General features: G+C 50.3%; 1 protein-coding gene across 3 annotated transcripts in view; it reads right to left on the bottom strand.

Annotated features, from left to right (window-relative positions):
• The window catches only part of LOC119450602 (uncharacterized), a 126,765-nt gene that overhangs the window by 95,406 nt on the left and 8,445 nt on the right, over positions 1-22,914 (bottom strand). The window contains exons 3-4 of one of the 3 annotated variants that reach the window (XM_049666016.1): positions 22,510-22,586; positions 18,868-18,951 (exon numbers count right to left, since the gene is read on the bottom strand). The exons of 1 other annotated variant lie outside the window; for it this stretch is intronic. In XM_049666016.1, coding sequence (XP_049521973.1) covers positions 18,868-18,951; positions 22,510-22,586 — 161 coding nt within the window. The remainder of the gene's footprint in view (positions 1-18,867; positions 18,952-22,509; positions 22,587-22,914) is intronic. One more of the 3 variants, XM_049666014.1, reaches the window with a different exon arrangement.

Genomic DNA, 22,914 nt, shown 5'->3' with positions numbered 1-22,914 from the left:
CGATAGAGCAGCGCGTGGCATTCAAGCACAGAACTTGCCTTGTCGGGCGAACCCTCTCCAGCTGGTTGATGGCGATCTTGGAGACCTTAACGGGGCCGTCGTTCTTCCACGGTGCTTAGGGAGGAGCGGTCGATGAGGTTCTTCAGGAGACGGCCGTTGATGGTCCAGGTGATTGTGGCGTAGTCCTTGTACAGGCGCGAGAGCTGTTGGCCCCTGGGAGGAGGTTACCAGTGTGCGGGATTGCGCGAGCAGTGGGCTGCCCATCGATGCATCACTCGAGGTGGAGCCGTGCAGGCCGGGTTGTAACCACCTTTGCAGGCTGCAGGGTTGTTCGAAAGTAATCCCCTGTCGGGGACGGCGGGTTAAGCGGAGCTTCTCCCAAGCGAGCACCCCTGAAGAAAGCCAGGCGTCTGGCCGGGGGTCGCTTGTGCTCGATTTGTATTCCGGTGGGTAACCGGTGGCCGCCTGGTTTCGAACCCGCAACCTCCCGCAGCCGAGGCGGACACTCCACGACGAGGTCACGGCTGCGGTGACTTACGGCGCTGCAGCTTTCCAATATCGAACACGGCGCCGGATCATTGGTAGGACTAGTGAGGCTTAGCTGCTGCACGGGCGCCCGATGGAACGGTCCCTCGAGCAGAGCCCGCTGACGGTCCGCATCGTAAGGGGCCGTGGGCCGTAGGCTGTTGGCGTTCCCGAGCCGAAACTGGTCCTCGTAGAAGTCGCCCGAACCATCAGGGCCAGGGTCAGGCCAGTCAGCACTATGCGCAGGGCCATGGTCCGAGGAGTGAGTAGCTGACGTGTCACCGCTCCGCGTGGCCGGCGTGTTCGTACCGTGACCGCGCGCTCGCACCGTGGCCGGCGTGCTCGTACCGTGGCCGGCGTGCTCGTACCGTGGCCTGGTTAGCGCCGTGGCCGGTGAGCGCCGTTGCCGGTGAGCGCCGTGGCTTGGTGAGCGCCGTGGCCGGTGCGCGTCGTGGCCGATCACGTCCGGGTCACCATTGTAGGAAGAACGTGACGGCGGCGAACGAGCCGTGCCGTCGTTCCTACTAAGAAGTCGGCCAGCCGAGCGGAGGCCGCGACGACCAGCGTCTCAAGCTCCTGGAACAACCTTGCGCGTGCCGAGCTTGCGCTTCGAGCACGCGCTGCGCTTCTTTATTGTTTACTTCCTTGACAGTCGGTGCCAAGGCACTGGTTGGGAGGGCCGACCAAAGCGCCCCGCGTTGCAGCGTCGGTGGGCGCTACACCCGGTTTGGAGAACCGGACCAGGGCTCTGGGACGTGGCCCGAGCCCGGCAGCACGGCAGCGGTCGTGCGAGCGGGGACGAGGCCCAGCTCAGCAGGACCCGCGACGATGGTAGAAGCCGGGGCGGCGCCCGGTTCGCAGTGCAGGACCGGGATGCCGGGACGTGGGCCGGCGTTCGGTCCGCTCCATCTCGCTGCACTGCCCGTTCTGTCAGCCTGGCTGCCCCGTCGTTCCAGATGGTCTCTCCCGGCACGCGCACCGATCACGCGCACCAGCGACGCTCACTCCCGCGCTTTTCGGCCCCGCACGCCGAGTACAAGCACGGAAAAGCCCGCGCATTTCAAATATCGGTTCCGCACACCGATCACAAACATTAAATTGTCGTCCTCCTACCACACCCCCTAGCCACGTTGAACACTGGTTCGACGTCGACATCGGGCGGTGTAGGGCGCGTTTGTAGATTTTACGGAGAATGCATTCTGGCATGTTCTCATCGCATTTGCACAAAAGCAGGTCGCACAAAAGACAAAGAGACAGAGGAATTCTCTGTCGAACAGAGAATTCGACTGGTTGGCGAGGCGTGGAGCATCGTGGCTCTTAAGACCCCCCCGCTTGTTCGAGACCCGGCGGACCATGTGGTCCAACTGATCTCCGACCATACGTAACTTGCGCAGGGTTGCATCGACTTTTCGACTCTTGTGTATGAAGAGCTCCACCATGCGGATTTCCTCGCGTTCCGGGTTAGGCGCGGTATGCAGTGAGAGTGCAATTTGAGTCGTCTCTTTTGGTTTGGGGCGAAAATGCACGTATTCTGATTTAGAAGGCGAGCCTTCAAGACCGCAGCGTCGGGCGCAGTCATCCACGACCGATGCTGTTTGTTGCGGGCAGGCCTCAATACTACCAAGGGAACCCTGGGTTGCCAACAGCGCGATGTCGGCATACAGAGCGTGCTTCACTCCTGGGATATCCTTTAGCAATGTGGGGAGATTGAACAGGAGAGGAGAGAGAACCGCTCCTTGTGGTGTTCCTCATGTACCCAGAGGGTACGGGCCATGCTCCTTGTCTTGAATGCGGAGGTCCGCCTGCTGTTCGCTCAGGAACTGACGGACGTACCTGAAAGCATTATGCAAGCACAGGGTCCGTTGGGTCAGGTGGGTGAGAATGATATGGTGAGTGACGTTATCGAAGGCTCCCTTGAGATCTAAGGCGAGGACTACCTTGTTGTCACTGGGATGTTCGATCAGTTCTATAACGTCACGATAGAGTTGCAGGAAGATGTTCTGAGCAGAGCGATGTGGACGAAAGCCGTACGTATTGTCGGCAAAGGTGTGGCGCGCCTCGAGGTAATCGGAGAGCCTATCTCTAATCATTGTTTCTATAAGCTTCCCCACACACGAGGTTAAGGAAATGGGTAGGAGAATGTTTGTAGACGTGCCCGGTTTGGGAATAAAAGTGACTAATGCCGTTTTCCAATCAATCGGTAGTGGCTCGCGCCCCTCCCAGATTTGATTGAAGTAGTCGAGGAGGTGAAGGTGTACCGGGTCTGGGACGTTGGCTAGAAGCTTAACCGTCACTCGATCCCGACCCGGCGCCGTTACTCGCTTCATTTGTTCCTCGCTTCATTTTGGACAGGGCCGCCTTCAGATCGTGGAGTTGAAAACAACGATCCAAGTCTGCGTTCTCCGAGCCTGCATAAGAGTACGCCGGTCCGAGGGGGTGCTGTTGACTGCAGATGTATTTATCTCTAAGAGCCTGTGCTAGTTTATCCGCGTCACCCGCATAAGCATGAAACGCGCGTTTAAGATGTTCTTGCGTTTATGTGCACGTTTGGCAAGGGTCGATGAGGGCCCTGAAGAGACGCCACGTGTTGAGGTTTGACATCTGCTTGGCGGCAGTGTTACAGCATTCTACCCAATTGGAGTCAGCCAGATGGGCCGCGTACTCGTCCGGCTTCCTGGGTGAGGGCTTACGATGCGGATTTTGAGCTCACGATTGTGCTTTTGTCGGCGCCATCGGCGGACTAAGCTATGCCGAGCCTCCCATGAGACGCAGGAGATGGTTATCCACCGCCGGCGTGGCCTCCGAGAGCTGAACCGTCTGCTTGGTTTGACGAAGTGACGTCACGAGGTGCTGAGACCAAATGGCGTAGCTCTGGTGAGCTGTGGAGGTCGGATTCGTGTAATCCGAACGGAATTTGGTCCAGTCCGGAAGTTTCGCTTGGTAGTGGGGACGGGTAAGGAGGGTGCGTTCGGATTGTGGTGAGAAGAATGCAGTGGTCACTGCCGAGGGTTTCCTCGGTATTAAGCCAGTCTGCATGTCTGATGTTCTTGGTTAGTGTAAGATCTGGGCATGTGTCTCGAGTCATGGAGTTACCAATGCGGGTCGGGTGTGGAGGGTCCGTTTGGATTGTGGTTTAGATGGTGGACATAAGCTCCGCCAGTTTCCTACCACGTCGTTCCTCCTTACGGTAACCCCAGTGGGGATAGACGCATTAAAATCGCCTACTATGACGAGCGGCTCCCTGCCTGCCACTGTTCAGGCTTTGCTAAAAACGTCGGCGTAAGTAGGGTTAGGCAGTTTGGGTGAACTGTAGATGATGATGATGTGCTGGACGGGTCCTACTTCCTAAGTGGGAAGAGAGTCACCATAAAATACGAGTAAAGCGGATCGCAGTGGAGATGCACCAAATTGGCGGTGTAATGTCGATGCCCGCATAGTGCGGTTCGCACATCCCTTCGGTACACTGTATAAGTTGTGAGGGCGGCGTACTCGCCCGGCTCCTGAAGAGCCACTACTGCGGGCAGATGTGAATAGGTTTCCAAGTGGAGCCGGAGAGCAGCAGGCTTAGTGCGTGCTTTGAATCCCCGTCAGTTCCACTGTAGGATTGTAAATTGACCCGCATTTGCGCGGCCGTGGCGCGATCTAGAGCCGTTGCCCACCATCATGGGAGCTAAAAATTGGGGGAGCCTCCCGCCGAGCAGAGAGGTCCATAGGGGCTCTGCTGCTCGATCTGGTGCTTACGTCCGAGGTTGCAATCGAAATTTCGGACTGTTTGTCAACCGCGACCACCTGGGGGGGGGGTAGTCGGAGTGCTTGTGAATTAGATACCCGTTTAGGTTTGGGGCGGCGGGTGCTGAAAGCGAATTGGGGCAATGGGGCAACTATCATGCCTGGGATGCGGTCGAAAATGGTTTTGAGGGCGGCAGCCAATCGGTCATCAATCGTGGTCACTATAGATGCCACATGAGCCTCTAAGCAGCTAACACGCGTCTCAATCGAGGCGAGGAGTGCCGTGGTGTCCCTGTGTTCAGAGGGGGCACTATCCATCGCCTCCAGCGCCTGCCCGGAGGGTGTCGGGTTAGGTGAGGGAAAGCGGTTCGCGAGTGTGTCCACCGCCTGCGTTAACGAGGCAACCTGGGCCTGTAGCTGGTGGATTGCAATTTGTTCCCGGGTGGGAGTGGAAGGGGTCGGTGGCTTGGGGTGAGGGATCGTGGATGGAGGGGGCGGAGGGGCTGCCCCGCCCCAGCCGCTCACCAGGGGTCGTCGAACGCGGGTGGCTCACGAGATCCCCCTCGGCAGCAGGTTTGGGTTCAGGTGACGGCGGGTGCGGTTTGAGTGAGGTGGGCCTGCCTCGCAGTGGTCTTCCTGGCTGGGGGTCCATCCGGGTTTGGCCTCGCAGGGAAGGCCCGATAGCCTCCGCGCCAGGGTGCGGGGGTGGGGTAGCGTTGGTGGTAGGGGGCTGAGGCCTCTGCGGTGAAGCCCGAGGACCCGTCTTCCTCGGTTTCCGTGGGTGACGACGTTTTCGCTTCTTGTGGCCAGATTGACCCTCCGGTGGAGGAGTGGGTAATTAGGGTGGCGGCGCCCTGTAGCGCTCCTTACAGCACCGGCCCCCGGTGACGTGGAGTCCGGCACATAGAGCGCACCTGGGCGTACACTCGTGAGGGGCGCGGGCGCCATCTGTGAGCGGCACCACTTTTCCACAGATGCCGCAGAGGTCTGGTTTGGGGCCGGAGCAGGCAGTCACGGTCGATGCCCAACGGAACCGCACCGACCGCAGGCTGGTGCAGTTTTCTTGTACGGTTGCACCGGGATCAACAGGGCGTCGTAAGAGACGTACCTGGGCTTCACTTTGCCGGAAAAGGTGAGACGCACCTTATTGAAGGTGCCCAATCGCAGGGCGTGTAAAATTTCGCCCTCAGGCCAGTAGAGGCTTTCACAAAGAGTGGCTTCGGTGTCGGAGCTGCGCACCGTCACTACCCGCCATAACAGAAGTCTTGAGTGTCCGCACGCAGGTACCCGAACAGTGGCACTGGTCCGACGGGTGAGGAAACCGCAAATTCACCAGGTAAGTTTGTCCGCTATTTGCGGGTTCGAGGTGTAAGTTAAAATGAAATTTTGTTCCCGCACCATCACAACTGTGACTAGCCGGGTCAGCGGTCGCTCCATGGTGTGCGATGAGCACGCGACCAGCCCCGTTCTCAGCGAAAACGGTAGCGAGAGATAACAGCGTCCGGGGTTCGAGTACAACGACGAAGTCTTACTTTCGGCTTCGGTAGGGGTTGAGGTTGCCACAAAGGCCGCTTTTTCCCTTGCTGCGGGCCCAGCGGAGCGCGGCGCAGGCGGCGAGAGAGTTGAGGAGCAGGTGCGAGCTTCGGCGCACGGTGTGCTTCGGCGTCAGCAGCTGCGGCCGGGGACAGCTGCGTTGGCGCAAGCCACCGTTACTGCATTGCTCTCAAGCTCTCGGCGAGCGATTGCGGCAGCAGGCGCGACGCTTTTGAAGGGTTGGGACAGCTCCGGTCTGCTGTCCGAGGACGGGACAGTGGCCCACATCATGTTGTGAGGGTCATATCCAACTTGGGTGACCGCCATGGTTACCGTCACGGGGCGGGGCTGGCCGCCCGTTTTGCCGGGAGGCGCCATGGCCGTTAGGCCTAGCGGCGTCGCCTCCGGAGTCGAGACGTAGATCACCCGTAAAAGACGTATAAAGGGTCCACTTGCCAGAATGAGGTATCCAGATAACCGGATCACATTTCGGTGATGGTGGTGAGATTTTGTGGAAGTCCGAAGAGGTAGTCCGGGGTTCCGAACGAAAATCGATGGAGCCGATGTGCTGCACGTCCGATCCGGTCGCACGCTCGCAGCGTCTCTAGCTGGCTGCGTTGAAGCAAGCGGTTAGTGCTCGCGCTCGGCACGCGCTTGTGCCACTGCTCCCGCGTCCGTCGTCGTCGTCTTCCACAGCTGACTGCGTTGCCGCTCATTATTCAAGCGTAAAATTTCGCTTCTCTTCTGTCATCGTAATGGGGAAGCCGTGTTTGCGGGGTTATGAGCCATTGCTTAAGGCAGTATGAGCTAGAGCACCTGCACGGGCCGATTTTTTTCAGCCCGGGCCCGGCCCGGGCCGTAACACGAAACATGAAAGATATTTCAGAAAAAATCGCAGATAAGACAAGCGGCGAAATGTACGCAGTATCAATGGTGCATTTTTCTATTTGCATGGCTTCTTTTTATCTGTGTCGTGTGGTCAGTGGCCCTTACGCGCAGAGGAATAAAAATTGGGAAGCTTCTTGCATCCGGTAGCGTTCACTCAAAACTGACCCCCTTCCCGGTAGAAGCGCGCTGCAGGACCAGCTAATTGGATACATTGTCGTGGGTAAGTGCACAATGGTGACTTTTATACACGCTGTAAATGTGATTTTATGTTTTGGCAGCAATGAAGAGGACAAATCTCATGGGTGTATTTCCGGACGTTCTACCCACCGTATGCGAACCTTTTAGGTGGCCGCGTGACAGAATGGCATCTGTAGTAGTATACACAATTGGCAATTACGGAGTGTTTATTTTTCCATTAAGCTCTTAACTTAACCTTTATCATAAGCCCTTGCAAGTTTTTGCACTAATTATTGCACGTAGCCATCGCTAAAACAAAGATAAGTTATCATTATTTTAAATATTCGGTTCACCTAATGAGGGATGCCAACAGTTTCAGAATTATGCAGGATCGGGCTTACGAGCTAACATGTCTTTTATTTGTATGCGCGTACCGATGTTATAATCACACGACAGAAATTTCTGTGATGCCGTTTTCTTCCTAAAATAATTGAGCGTTGTGAGGCATTGTGGCTACTGTGTACAAAGCCACTGAAACTGGTTGCACTGCACATCGTACCCAATTTTCTGAGGTAGACTAGCACAAAAAGTGGTCGTTAGCATGCTGAATCACCTACCGAAAAAATGAATGAGACTCAGCACCGCAGGAATGTGATAAGCGTGCTTCATATCGCAAATAAATAAACAGTACACGCATTGGTTTCAAAGATTTTTTAAACACGGTGGCTTCTGTTGCTGTGAATTTTCTTAGGAACGAAAACAATTGTACTCGTTTTTTCTTCTTTTTGACACGTATCTATGCAAAGTGACGTTTCTGTGCGGAATTGGCCTATACAAGCTCGACGTTTCAGGAGATCTTGTCGCTGGTGTGCCAAACATTGCATTTGTAATTGCATTTTATGTCCACATTTTAATTAATGCCCTAAATGAGAAGCACATCAAATGCTCGCCTTTCTTGATAATCCTGCCGCGAAAAAGGAATTCTGCGTCGGAACAATTTATGGAACTACCCCTGTAGTCTGCACATTGCCGTTTCACAGCCAGTCGACGTGCTGCTGTTCAAGATATCGCGCGAGTGCCACACGCGACGGTACAGGGAGCACGTGCAGCACTAGGGCCACGAGCAACGAGAGAGAGAATGCACGTAGCCGCTATGTAAACAAACAACCGATGGAGTGCCGGGTGAAGCCGACGAGGAAATGCTTTCCAACAAGGGGACGCTTTTAGCAAGGCGTAATAGCGCCGTACGACCGAGGTTGCCATGCCTATAGGATCGGCGACAATAGTTGAAACAATTCCCATACATTACATCTGTACAAAGCGCCACGCGTTGATTTTGTAAGCCGGTGAAAAATGATCACCAGAAAATTAGCCGCATAACTGCTTGCTTCGCTGCAATGACGTCGAAAGACGCTCCTGATACGTAACACCCCTCTTCTCCCCCCACCCACCCCTCACGCTCTTCCCCTCCCCTCTCACTCCTCCCATGTTGGATGCAATGAATGTATTGCTGAATTCAATTCAAATTTCCCGCGTTCGCCCTGCTCTCGCGCCATCTGTTGGGACCTTTTATTACTGTTGGCCTAAAGCCGCATACAGAGCCGCTGCTTCAGTCGGCGTGTTTTTAATGCGTAGTGTCTCTTCGACACCATTCCTGATGCGTTGTTGTTATTCGCAGCGTTTCATTTTTCATTTCTTTCTGTCTCTCTCTTTCTCCCTATCTGTGTTTCTCTTTCTTTCTCTCTCTCTCTCGCTCTCATTTTCTCTTTCTCTCGCCCATGGCAAATTCTATTACAATCGTAGGTACAACGCTATCATATGGTTCCCATAAATGCATGTTCTACAAGCGTGGGTGTATAGCCTAGCCTGTTGATAAATGAGTGAATTTTGCACATGTGACAATAAAGAAAAAAAAGGGTGTATAGCCTAGTGGTTATGACGCTCACCTTCGGACCGTGGACATGAGGGCTGGAATATCGCCTCACCAAGAATGTTTATTTTATTTACTTAGTTATTTATTACTGCCGCTCTCTGTCTGTCTCTCTTTCTTTTTCTTTCTCTGCACCTCCTCTCTTCATGCTTGGTATTGGCCGGGTGGTTGAATAGAGTGACAGACAGACAGTTTTTCGCGTTTAGGTAGCCGAAGAAAGACTATCGTCTTTAAAAGTGCGCGCTGGCTGGCTTCGAAGCCGGTACAAGGGCGTATTACCTGAGATCATTGAATAATATTAGCATAAGACTGGTGTACAGCTGTTCGAACGATGCCGCAGCGCTGTTCGAAGTTGTACGACGTCATCAAGGCCTCGTCGCGCTGATAAATAGCAAATAACTCGGTGGTCAGTGTAGCGCAAATGCGACAAGTTTGGAAATTATGCAGAATATGTGGTATTTGGAACACACGTGCCGCACCGAGCAATAAAGGGTTAACAGTGCTTGTTGGTGCTGCAAATAAAGGACACCAAACCTTTGAGTAACGTAATGATCATCAACTTTGTTTTCAGTTAATTGCTTGGCATACTACCACGAGAGGTAATTACAAGTTTTTATTTCTAAGAAACTCACTTGCTTTCGTAAAATGTGCGTGAAGGTCTGGTCACTGTGTGCATAGTCGGCCCTGTGTTCCGAATCTTGAGATACACAACGACTCATGTTCCACAGTGTTTTATTTTCTACGCCTCGACACGGTTTAAGCTCCTGCCTTTTACACCTCTTGATAATGAATGCGATTTGTGTGTGTGACTGTGTGTACTGCAAGGTATTTCATAGACCCCTGGGTGGAACGCGCATGCAACTCCCCCATACCAACAATGTTAGCATTTTTCAACAGCTCTTGTATGACTGCTCAAACATTCTTTAGATAGGTTTTCACCACACTCCATCAAAGAGGGGCCCCTAGCTTGAATAAGATACCCAAGAAGCACGTCTCACGAGCTATAAGAAAATAAAATTATCTGAATATAGCTGAAACCAGATTCTGCAGATGTCTTGCTGTAGATGTCTCAATATCTGTCGTGTCTTTTTCTGCTTTAATCTGTACCGCCAATTTGTCTTGGCCATAAGGACTAGTAATGTCACCGTTACTGGCGACCTTTATCCGAACGCAATAGAATCACGTACATTGCTTTGAATAACAAAATTTCTTCTTCTTCTGGCCCGCTTAGCAGAAGCCCAGTTTGCTGCCCATGGTCAATTTGTTTTAAATCGTGTCTGAGTGGTTTTCTACTTTCTTCTCATTGCTTCTACAATTTTCTAAGCCATATTTAGGCTTCTGGGTTTCGTAGTCCCTCCTTCACGAACACATGTCCTGTTGTCGAAATGTTGGCTGCAGCGACATTCCCTGCTGATCACTTTTATCTGAAATCATTTATGGTGACTCGCTTTCTGGGCTCTTGCACATTCTTGCCCGCAGCAAACTTTGATGTATGACGCTGCTTTCTTTTTCTGCCAAAGGACATATGTAGAGAACTGGCACAGTGTTTTCGTGCATTCAGCAACAATAGCAGCCTGTAGAGGAATGTGGACTTAACATATTGTCGATTGACTTCGAGATTTTCAAGCTTCATTAAAACTGCAGGAGCTGCGTCAGTGCTGCACGGTAAACCTTTCAGTTTACCGTACAGAAGAACTGCAGAGTTTGGTGTAGAGAGACAGAAACAGAGCAAGGGCAGGGTGGTTAACCAGAGGAGTTTGCAGTTTGATACCCTGCAATAGAGGCGAGGCAGGGCATGGCATACATGTATGAAAGAGGGCGAAAAGAGAGAGAAATAAGAACTGGAAGAGCTTTTTCATAAGAGGCGTTAACATGGTATGATGCATCGCAAGAAGCACAGTAGCGCTTGCACGTTCCTAATATGCGATGATAAATCTCGCCGGTACTGTATATGATATTCTTCAGAAGGAGGATGGTCGTCGATTACTGGAGCACCAAGGAGAGTGATTGTCTTGGTATACTGTGCCGCGGGCACTAGCACACGACACAACACGTTGTTTCCATTTAAATGGCCGTGCGGAAGAATATTATGGGGCGGGAGGCATATATGCAGTGAGCTCGGAGGAAAACATTACCTGTGGCGAGAACGCCGGTCAAAAAAAGCCGGCAGACCCCACGCCCTGTGGGGAATCGATGGTACGCGAAGTAGTGTGCGAGGAGCCTACCAAGTTAACGAAGCGAGCATGACAGCACCAAGACGTAGGCTCTTAATGACAGGCACTGACAGCACCAAGCATGACAGCACCAAGAGACTCTTAATTCTGCAGCCCTTCAGGGAGCACGGCGCTGAACGCGCGTTTGTTCTCCGCCGTGTGTTCGCTCCCCGCAAAAGCTCGCGTCCCTCGCGCCCTTTCACTCGCACATACAGCGTCCGGCACGCGGCGACGATTTCAGTGCCGCTGACGTCATACGGAACCTCACGGCGACGCCGACGCCGACGGCAGAAATCCTCTTTGAGTGCCCATATAATTGCTGTCACAATAAAACAGTACCGCAAGTTTCGTTCAAGCCAATTCCTACAGCACGTGGGATCGGGCGTTATTTTTCTGTAATGCTCTGGGGGTCGTCTCCACGCAAGGAGTGCTCTTCGCTTGCAGAGCATTCTAATGTGCATGGCAAAGAAAGTGATTGTATTAGGAATGGTGTTCGCTTTAAGAGCCTGCTGTTCTACGAAGATGAGTTCAGTGCAAGAGCAGTAATAATTACTGAAGTCTCCTAATTTTCGAAACGATTTTTTTATCACGGCAAGCCGCGCAAGCGTGACGTTTAATGATTCATGCCGTTTGCTGCCTAAACTAAGCCGAAGGCCATTGAATTTTAGAAGGAATACACGTAGAAAGTAGAAAGTTACCTATCAAGAAAGGGGTCAGGCAAGGAGACACAATCTCTCCAATGCTATTCACGGCATACCTAGAAGAAGTATTCAAGCTCTTAGACTGGGAAAGCTTAGGAGTGAGGATCAACGGTGAATATCTCAGCAACCTCCGATTTGCTGATGACATTGTCCTATTCAGCAACAATGCAGACGAATTACAGCAAATGATTGAGGACCTTAACCGAGAAAGTGTAAGAGTGAGGTTGAAGATTAATATGCAGAAGACAAAGATAATGTTCAATAGCCTGGCAAGGGAACAAGAATTCAGGATCGCCAGTCATCCTCTAGAGTCTGTAAAGGAGTACGTTTATCTAGGTCAATTACTCACAGGGGACCCTGCTCACGAGAAAGAAATTTACAGAAGAATAAAATTGAGTTGGAGTGCATACGGCAGGCATTGCCAAATCCTAACTGGGAGCTTACCGCTGTCGTTGAAAAGAAAAGTGTACATTCATTGCATTCTACCGGTGCTAACATATGAGGCAGAAACTTGGAGGTTAACAAAGAAGCTCGAGAACAAGTTAAGGACCGCACAAAGAGCGATGGAACGAAAAAATGTCGCAGTTTCGCCCGAAAGGCGAAGCATCAATTGCGATAGCAAATTGGTAGAGAGCTATTCGGAGTAGGGATAGTAGAGTAGTTTTATCGGCCACATAAACTTGGACACATTCGCTTTCTAACTGAATTGACAGGCGTGGTGTCATCGCGCACAAGCAAACATGAATAGATCACACTGAATGACCGCAGACAACGACTGTCAAAACGCTGGTGCGGCCGCTGCAGCGGGCGAAGAATCGTGCGGTCTATCGCTTCAACGGAAACTGAGCGGCGAATGGACAGCGCATAAAGGTCAGAGCCGTGTGGAGACACGGCCGGGCTGCCGGGCTCGACTGGCGCGCGCGCTCGCTCGCTTCTTAAGAAGCGAGTGCGCGCGCCAGTCCAGCCCGGCCGTGGTGGAGTAAAGAGACGGTGCGGGCGACGGCCACCACAGCCAGTGCAAGCGTATTTGTTGGCAGAGTAGAAGCTGCTCCCCCCGTCCCTCCCGCGCTGCCTCCCCGCTTTTTTTTTTTTTTTTTTTGCTTTCGCGTGGGAGATTGCGTTGCCAGTTCTCCTTGCGCTGGGTTGCAAGATAAGCATTTGGTGTCGTAGCACAGCGTCGCCCCGCCTCCCTCCCCCCCATACCCCCACGGCCTTTTGGGCGACAATCGCGTTTGCTTTCCGCCGTGCGTGGGTTCTCCGTGATAGCGCGCGTCCCCCGCGCGCTTTTACTCGCGCATACGGAGCGCGGCGACGATTTTATCGCCATTGGAATCTATACGGAACCTCACGGCGACGGCGACCACGACGGCAGCAATCCCGTTGAAGTGTCCATATAATTGCTATCGCAATAAAATTTTAGGACTAACGTTAAGAGATAGGAAGAGAGCGGTGTGGATCAGAGAACGAACGGGGATACAGGATATTCTAGTTGACATTAGGCGGAAGAAATGGATCTGGGCAGGCCATGTAATGCGTAGGATGGATAACCGGTGGACCATTCGGGTTATAGAATGGATACTAAGAGAAGGGAAGCGCAGGCGAGGTCGGCAGAAAACCAGATGGGATGATGAAGTAAGGAAAATTGCAGGCGCAAGTTGGAATACGCTAGCGCAAGACAGGGGTAATTGGAGATCGCAGGGAGAGGCCTTCGTCCTGCAGTGGACATAAAATAGGCTGATGATGATGATAATGATGATGACACGTTAGTTACGCAGACCTTCTATTTCTCTCACCAGGAAGTAACATGTGTTGCCCGATTGATGGTACCGATTGAGGTAGGCGTAAGTAAAAGAAAAAATAAAAAACAACAATTTTGTGCGGATCTGGTGACAGTGTCGGAAAGAGAGAGAGAAAGAGATTGGTTCATAAGCAACAGGAAAGCCGGGTAACTATCTAGCGCTTGGAGGACACTTGAACATCGGTAAGCAGTTTGGGGAAAGACGATAATAGACGGAAAGATGACAGAGATAGGAAAATGTACACTGGTCAGAGCTGATAGCTCTGCTGGCGTCCACTTCATCACGAACACTAAACGCGCTCAAGGGAAACACCGAAAGCGCATAATTCCTGTATCTTCGTTACCTTTAGCGTGCAAATCACACTACATAGCGTACATTATTCACGCGGTCGATCGCCGCCAATCCTTCGGCGGAGGGGTTCCTTCGTTGTCTAGGCGGGCGCTGGTCAAGTAACAAGGCCCAGACTGGCAGGTAGAGGGCTTGTGGCTCCATTGGCGACTCGGTGGAGTAGATTTGCCTACTGCGGCCGTGGAGGCAAGTGCCACAGACGAAGGCACGGGCCGGGGAAGCGGCGGAGCTCGATGTAGCGCTGACCGCTGACGCGCCGCATCCGCGTAAGCTGTGCTGTGAAAAGTGTCCATCTTCTGCTGGCTTTTTTGAATGGAATATTTTACTTGATTATAAACGTAATTATTTCTTTCTCTTTTTTCCGTGTTTCACAGGATCGGGAATATGCCTGGTGGTCGCCGTGCCCGTTCACTTCCTGGCGTGTGCCAGAACAGTTACCAGAGGAAAGGTTTTTGTCTTCACATATTGCACAGGCGAGTTATTTGGGTGGTAATCTTCTTTTGCCGAATCATTTCGCGAAGTCATGGTCATGACTAACACTTCTACTACCGTCCTTTAGCGTTTCCTTCACTTAGTACCCATATCCAAACCCATTTCAGTGGTTTTTCAGTGTGAAATTTTTTGCTGAGTCATTGTCATTTTTTTTGCTGAGGCATACTCATGACTATGACTTCTACCGTCATCCTTTAGTGTTTCCTTCATTTAGTACCCACGTCAGAACTCGTTTCAGTGGTTTTTGAGTGTTCATATTTTTGCTGAGTCATTTTCATTTTCGCTGAGTCATGGTCATGACTATCGCTTCTACCATCATCCTTTAGTGTTTCCTTCCCTTAATGCCAACATCCGAACCCATTTCAGTGGTCTTTGAGTGTTAATGTTTTTCAGGGGCGAAGCTCCTTACGCCATGGGTCAGTCTCTCCTCCGTCGTAGCCACCTCGTCTAGTTCGTGAAGTGTTCACTAGATGGCATTGGTGGCGCTCGCTCCATAGAGATATGGTAAAGGCTAGTGTGACGGGATATCACTAGATGGTGCTAGCGCAGCATAGTTGACGCATTTAAATACGAGATGGCGCTGCGGCGCTCGCTCCATTCAGCTGTATGGGAGCCCATAGTGTGATGAGCGATCACTAGATCATTGGATGGAGGCGATCGTTCGAGATGTTTCGATGCAGTGCGATGGGAGACCGCTAGGGGTGAGAGCTATACAATGCGCTCGCTCTTGGCGCGCTTCCTCTTTCGCTCGGAGTCGCTGCGCCATATGGAAGACAAGGCGGCGGAGCGGAGGGTACGGAAAGCGGCTGCAGCGCGCGCTCGCAGACAGAACCCGGTGGTGAGAGCCCGCGAAGCCGAAGCTGCACGGAGGCGCCGAGAAACGGATCCCGACGTTCGAGCCCGCGAAGCAGAAGGTGCACGGCGACACCGAGAAGCGGATCCAGAAACTGTGAGAGCCCGAGAAGCGGCGAGGAAACGCGCGTACAGGCGGGCGGATCCCGAGGCTGCGCGAGCGCGGGAAGCTGCTGCCAAGCGCCTCAAGCGAGCTCTGCCCGAAGGCGCAGACGCGCGTTTCAAGCGCGACTTTCTCGACAACAGTTTCGGCCACAGCTGCAATGTCTGCGACAGATTGTCGTTTGCCAACAACCTCGTCACGGTATCGGCCATCAGGAACGAGCAGGCTCGGGGCAATGCCATCGCCGTTCTCCAGCGCGAGTTCCCCGCCGGCAGATACTCACCGCTGCCGACGGTGAGGATACTCACCGCTGCCGGGCGAATTTTCACGGAATAGTCATGAACCTCCGGAGCTTCGCCCACTCATCATCATTCGCCCCGTGGATATGCTGTGATTTTTTCGCTGGGTCACTGTCATTTTAGGCGGCTGTTTCATGACCTACATGACGGTCATGTCATGATCTATCATTTATGTTCGCCATACACTGTTGTCATACTATGCCAATTTCGTCGCCTACCAAGTCACCGAAACGACCATGAGAACACTAAGATGCAGGCAGCTGTTTCATGACCTACATGACACAGATGTCATGATATTCATGTCATGACCTATGATTTATGTTCGTCGTACACTCTTTTCATACTACGCCAATTTTGGTAAGTACCAAGTTAACGAAACGACCATGACGTAGGCGGCTAGATAGATGTAGGCGTAGGCGGTTAGATAGATAGACGTAGGCGGCTAGATAGATGTATACTGTCCAAGTGGCAAATGTTCGGAAAGAAATGCGTCGCATTTAAAATTAGCGTCGCTTGCACTGTAGGCGCAATGCTAAAGAAACAGCGGAGCTGATGGGCACCTAGCTATAGTCCTGACTTTTGGGCTAGGCTATGCACTATCAAGTCATCCCCAGCATTTACCTCAATTTATTGATTATTGATCGATTATTGATTAGCGATTGATTAGCTATTGATTGGTAAACGCAAGGTATTGGCCACGTATTTGGGCTAGGCTAAGCAGTACAAAGTAATCCCCATAATTTTCCGGAATTTATTGATTATTTGTCGATTATCGATTAGCTATTGATTGGCTATTGATTATCTATCGCAAGTTATTGGCCACGTATTTGGGCTAGGCTATGCACTACCAAGTCATCCCCAGCATTTTCCGGAATTTATGGATTATTGATTGAGTATCAATTAGCTATCGATGGGCTATCGATGATTGACTAAGCTTAAGTAGTCACAACCATGCCTTATCTAGACATAGGCTCAGCTTCGCTAGTTCACAGGGCATGTGCCCTTCCGCTTGGACCCTTTCTTAACTGCCGCCAGGATCGGCCCACATTTTAACATATCACGGCATCTGCCCGTGGTGCGGCGACACACGCCCTGCACTCTTTCACACCTCGTGGGGGAGCGGGGGCAAACTTCAACACATAAACACGCCTAGCACGTCATTTGAGCGGTGGGAGGTAGAGCTGACCGACGATACCCTGGCGGAACAAGAAGCTATCGTCCAGCAAGTGCGTCGGGAAGCCATGGCCAGTGCAGTCCTGGAATAAGGACACCACCCACTCGACCTCAAGCGCAGCGACCTGGATGGTCAAAATAAATGTTTCTCGCGCTCTTCCGACCCATCACAGATTTACGGCCGGCTTAAACAGCTCTGCTGGTAAAAACTTGAGAGTTCCTGCCTTTTTTAACTGCTTCTGCTGTTCTTTGTTTACCGAGGCGCATTGACAGTGTCAGTGTGTTATTGTCAGTGTCTTTTGCAAGTGCTCGCTGAAGTAGCTACCGAATGAAAGCTTATAGAGAAGCTCGAGAAGTAGGTAGCCCCATGCAACGAATGGCAGAAGAGAATATGTTAGGCGTTACATTAAGGTATATACGACAACATTAGACAGCCAACGGGGTAGCCACGTACTAGTTAAAATAAAAATGAGAACAAAAAGTCAAGCAGTCCATGTATGACGAAGAGCAAATAAGACGTGGTCTATATTACAGTTGCTGAATAGGTGGAAACAGAATGGAAGCACCTTCGAGGATGGCAAAAGAACTAGGCATTGCGAAGGTTCTCGCGAACTTACAGGCACATAACGAAATAAACTGTTTCAAGGCTTGGTATATTTGACATCGGTAGGAGACGCCTTGCTCATGCAGTGAGCCTAAATTCAACTGACTTATGATGAAATATTAATGGTGACTCTCGAAAATCATGTAATTCTTCTATTAGGACATCTTTACAGGCGTTCTAAAGGCAGACGGCATGGATAAGTGCGAGAACCGATCAGAAAGCCAGTCAGGATGTGAAAACTGGATGCTTTTCATTCAATTTTTATGGCAATCGATGGACACTCCAAGCGCATTTCTGCCATCGCCGTGGTCGTGGACGTCGCCGTGAGGTCGCGTATCAAATCGAAACACGGTAACACCGTCGCCCCGCGCAGGACACTATATGTGTGAGTGAAAACTTGCGAGGGTTAGCCGACGATGGCGGTTCAATCTCGCGCGCGCGAGGAAGAATCGCGGGGCGGCAGCGCGTTTTTTTTTTCTGTCGCGCGCGAGGAGGCACGGGGGGGGGGGGTTACTTCGGCGACGGCTGCTTACGCCACGGCCGCGCGGGCCTGGTAACTTGAAGGCGATCTGCGACGTGGAAAAAGTGCGCGCCCGCGCGGGCTTCATGTTCAAAGCGACCTGCGATGTGGACAAAGTGCAACTAGTGCCAGCAGCTTCGTATGGCGCTGTGATTTCGACGTATAGTTCGCATTGAAGCGAGACACGGCAGGAAGAACAATTCGCTCACTGCTGCTGCCGCGACTCCTCACTCCAGTGTTTTGATAGCGAGTCTCCGCAGTCACCAAGCGAGATGTGTTGATGTTTACCCGTGCACGCGTGACACCGTGCTTGTTAATTTAGTTAGTAAGTGAATGTTTACAAGTTTATACGTCCGATAACACTACTATCCTTAGTTTGTATAATTGTGTACAAATTTGCTATCGCAAACAATGCTTCGCCTTTCGAGCGAAACTGCGACTTATTTTTATATGCTCGCTTTATCTTTTGATGAAATAATTTTTCACGGGACCCGGCTCTCATTTGCTGGGCATCGATCGAATAAATATGCATCGCAACACTTGCTTACAGCTTGACCTCGTGTGACCTCAGTTGTGTTCGAAAGTGGGAAACCACCGTAGTTGACTCCCAAAATTATTGTTTGCCCCATACGTGTTTCATGGAACATTTTGCTTCCTTCGCAATAACAAGCACATTCAAAAATCCCCATGCAAAATATTTGCCCGTATTACGGTCGCTGCACAATTAGCAAGAACATTTATACTACCACTCAAATAATTCTCAGGAGGTTTTGGTTTGGGCTACCTGCTAGTGAAACATCCGGCATGGCGGCGGTGCCACTTGGGCTACGCAAACGGCGGATTAAAGATTTTAAGGAAAATGGAGATGTTCGCAAAATATACGAAGCTTTGCTGGTGAGAAAAATTTGCCCATCAAGAAGACAACACACACAGGGAGGTAAGACAAAGACTCGAATATACGAGCTTACGAGCGTAGCTTACCTAATAGATGTGTTTTGAGGATGCCACACTTTTCCGTTCCATTCCAGTACTGTAGAAAAAATCTTAAGCCGTGATGTGTTGGCTCTAGGAAAGAAAATAAGATAGAAGTTACGCAACAAAAATATATTATGAATAAAGGAAAGCTACTCCTACAGTCTTAAATATTAACTTATGCACGTGCATTTGTGCGTGGTCGCAGCATCTCTGCTTGCTCATTTATTTTATTGGTGCATGGGTTGTAGAATTGTTGCTTATCTAATGACGCTGCAGTGCGTTGTAGGTACAAGGTACTGTATTGTTTCTAGCAGCGACGTGTTTACTTAAAGGGGACTAACAACTGGCCGGAATGTGTTTTGAGAAGTTGACGGCAGTGAAATGACCATGATTTATAGTGTTAGATTGCAGCACGCTCTTTATGGTTTAAGTAGGCATTATAATTTTAAAGTTGCAAAGAAACTCTCAGAAACCACCAAGTGGCGCGATCGAACTGGCGGTGAAGCCTTGGTACTTCGGATGTAGTATATGAGATTACTATATGTAAGTCGGCTGTTATTAAGTACCGCATACCCATTGCTTAACATTGCTGTTGGTAGATTATCAGGCTTCGGCGCTTTAGGCTACGCGCATTACGAAGTAAAAAAAAAAAAAAAAGAAGTCTACGCTAACGAGCGGCGCTCGCGTCTCTCAGTGTATGGCGGCGCACATGATTGCTGTTGTGTGTACGCAAAATTACGGGCATGTGTGCGAGCTAAAATCCTTTGTTCCAGCTTACTCAGGTCTTCAAGAGACGACGTGCTTCAGAAATGAAAAGCGCATACGCGGCTACGGCAGCACGTCGAACTGCTTATCACGGCTAAAAGCATCGTTGTATTTTAGCGAACTTAACTTGTATTGGCTAAATATCACTCTTCACTTGTTAACAAAAAAGCTGTTGGATCGGAAATGACGAAAGGACGTAGCAAATATTGTAGAAATAATTTAACACTTCCGAAAGCATGAATCGCAGTAACATCGGCTTGATAAACGAAATAATACATCCTCACAGCTACGACAACACTCGTATGCCTCCCACCAATACCGGCGTTTAATCACTATCTAGATCACCTATCACAGTTTTCGGCAGGCTTTCAGTGAACGACTACACCCTCACTGGGCCTCTTCGATTATTAGTCTTGTCAGTGCCGGACTCCTAGCGACTGCTGTCCCACATTCGATTTTCTCGAACAGCTTCGGAAGATCCGCCCACCAGTCCAAGAGCTGCCAGAATCACGTTCATTTTTCATGGACCGTAAGTCACGGATTGTCCATGGACTCTCGGAGCCGGCAGCCGATTTTTGCTCGTCCCAGCGCAAGCAGCTAGCAGACCTACGGCAGTCCTTAAAAGATGCGCGCGGTGTTTGACGCCATGTTGTGAAAGATGTATGCTTATGCGTACTATGTTCATTCCAGAGGGCAAATACTGTGCACTCAGCTATAGCGTCTATTACATCGGTGCTTTGTGTGCCATCATGCGAGCTTTTCACGAGCCGTCTAATTGCTGCAGCTTTAGCCTTCGTGTCTTCTTATGAGGGAAGCACAGCGATCAGGCGCACGTGCTTGCTTTTCTTGATGTGTTTCGCAAAATATGTCTTGCTCATTGCTGCATTCGAGGATTGTAGCAGCAGAAAATTGTAGAACATGCAGAGACACAGAAATGAACAAACGGACGTAAACGGAGCTGCTTTGAACCAACTAGCTCAGTTAAACACCCTTTTGACATTGCTATATGTTTAGTAAACAGGTGGAACTCGCTTTCCAGGTGAATGAAACTGTTGTTCGAGGATAGCCAAACTGTTGGCTATTTCACACCGGTAGCTGGGGTTGTACATAACCGGAGCTTCGCCGATTGCTATCGAGATATTCTGATTCCTTCTCCTGCGAAGTTCCAGCGTTTGCTTTTTGACGTGTAGGATTCGTAGACGGTGTACACGCGCTCTGTCCTAGACGCGCGTGGGGCATTTCGTAAGCGGTCTTACGATCTTTGACAGTATCGGCCGGCGCTTTCTGAGCTAAGAGCGACGTAACACGACCACGATTTTGCTTACGTTTGTGTGGGAATTCGGCTTAACTTGCGCAGGCACTGAGCTATCTTAATTATAGCGGTTAGCGGCACGAAGAGCGAGAGCTAGACGTAAACAGCGCTTTGCGAACCGATTCTATGCGCTCAGGCTGCGAATCCACTATGCAAACGTTATGGTTATATCAGCGACGTACCCTCCGAGGCTGCACCATTTGGGAGGCCACAATGATTAATCCGCTGAATAGTGGTCCTATCTACGAGTAGCTACGAGCAGACGACGGCAGCCCAGAGGATGACTTCCGGTCACGGTTATTTCGAGTGAAACCTGGGACAGTCCCCCGACAGCTGGATCACGTGACTGTGACGTGGCCTCCTATCAGAGCTAGTGAGACCGGAAGCCGCGGACGGTTTGCGGACAGTCCGGGACTGTATAATCGATGAAGCTCACTGCAGATAGCAAAATTCTGAGAATGTTTCACGGCGTTTTCTGCGTTACCGCAGCATGATTCGAAAGTCTTACCGGTTAGCTTTCCATTGCACACACACAAAAAAAGGATACCATAAAAATTGGTACTGTAATTGTGTTTTAAGGAATTGTGCTTTAAGGCGATAGCGTTAAGGGTCCCGTGTCACAGAAAATCCGTTGTGGGCGTCATAGCCAGCGTTGGCGTCCTGTGAGCGAACATTGGCGTGTTTATTCTATACGGCACTAAAGTTCTTCTTGTATCACTATAGTTGCTCATACCTTGTGTTACATTCCTCGGAATTTTCAGAATGACAGCCCACAGTCACTGACAGCGCATGCCTTCTACGTAAAATCTTCTCAGGCTGAAATATTAAAAGTGCGAAACAATAACAGAATATCGGCCCACGCAAGAAGCCGCATTTCTACCAGAAAGCTCGCCTTCGTGCATAGCGTTCGCCGCCAGCGTTTCCCGGTAACCATTGCGGTTGCATAAGCTGCAGTTGTCGGGAAGCGTGAGAAGCAGTCAGGGGTATTTGAATGCTTTCGTGTTCCACTCTTAAAGGCCAAGCTTAAGCGTCCTTCAAATTTTTTCACCAAACCGGATGGGTGGTTCAGGACCCTTTTAAGCGTCTCTTTTTATACACTAAAACAACTTCACGACATATGCGTTCAGTTATTTCTGTAAGCAGTGTTTTGTTTTTTTCTCTAAATAAGATGTTCATTCGTCAGCATAAATCACAAATTTTTAGGCGGGGACACAGTACAAGGTTTCTGACGCAATATTTTGTGCTCAAGAACATCGATAATAATTACGCTCCCTTTTATATTCAGCAAACGCTAGTTACGTGACCGTGCTTTCATACGTCATACCTCACGTCCTATTTTCTCCAGCTTGAGTAGAACCGCAAAATCAAATTTAATAATTAACCCCCGTTGTTATGCGAATTTTATCCGTGCAACTTACATTTTGCAAATGCTGCGATTCTGATATAGCAAATGCTTGTTAGATATTTTCTTGACTTTGCTATATTACTTCTCACTTCGAGAATTTTCGCAATAAAACTATTTTAGTGCGGGTGTGAATCAGCTCTGCTAATACAAAAATTATATTTCTCACCTGGCTCGCTGCTGACTTCCATCCAAGGACCAGCAGTCCGGTTCTCTCCTAGCTTTGCGTACAGGGTGTGGTTTAATCTGGAATTACATTGATGAGGACGATCAATACACTTACGTGTGCGTTCCAAATGACACAATTAAGCATTCGTTTTTTACGAGTGGTCGAATGATTCAATATTTTACACGAAAAAAAATACCCGGTTCATTGTATGAAATACCTATTTGTGAAAATAACCAATAACAAAGTGTTTTATTTTGTCACTTCGGCCCTTATTTGAATAAATGGACATTACTTGAATGGCATATCAAAATCAAATATTATTTACAAAGAATGCACCAATTATCTTATAAATTCTGTCGACTAGAATATATTTCTACTCCCATGATCATGTTCAGCCTAATGTAA

The sequence above is a fragment of the Dermacentor silvarum genome, chromosome 4, assembly GCF_013339745.2.
Source record: "Dermacentor silvarum isolate Dsil-2018 chromosome 4, BIME_Dsil_1.4, whole genome shotgun sequence".
In the NCBI taxonomy this organism is placed as follows: domain Eukaryota; kingdom Metazoa; phylum Arthropoda; class Arachnida; order Ixodida; family Ixodidae; genus Dermacentor; species Dermacentor silvarum.
This window is presented reverse-complemented; position numbering and strand designations above follow the sequence as displayed.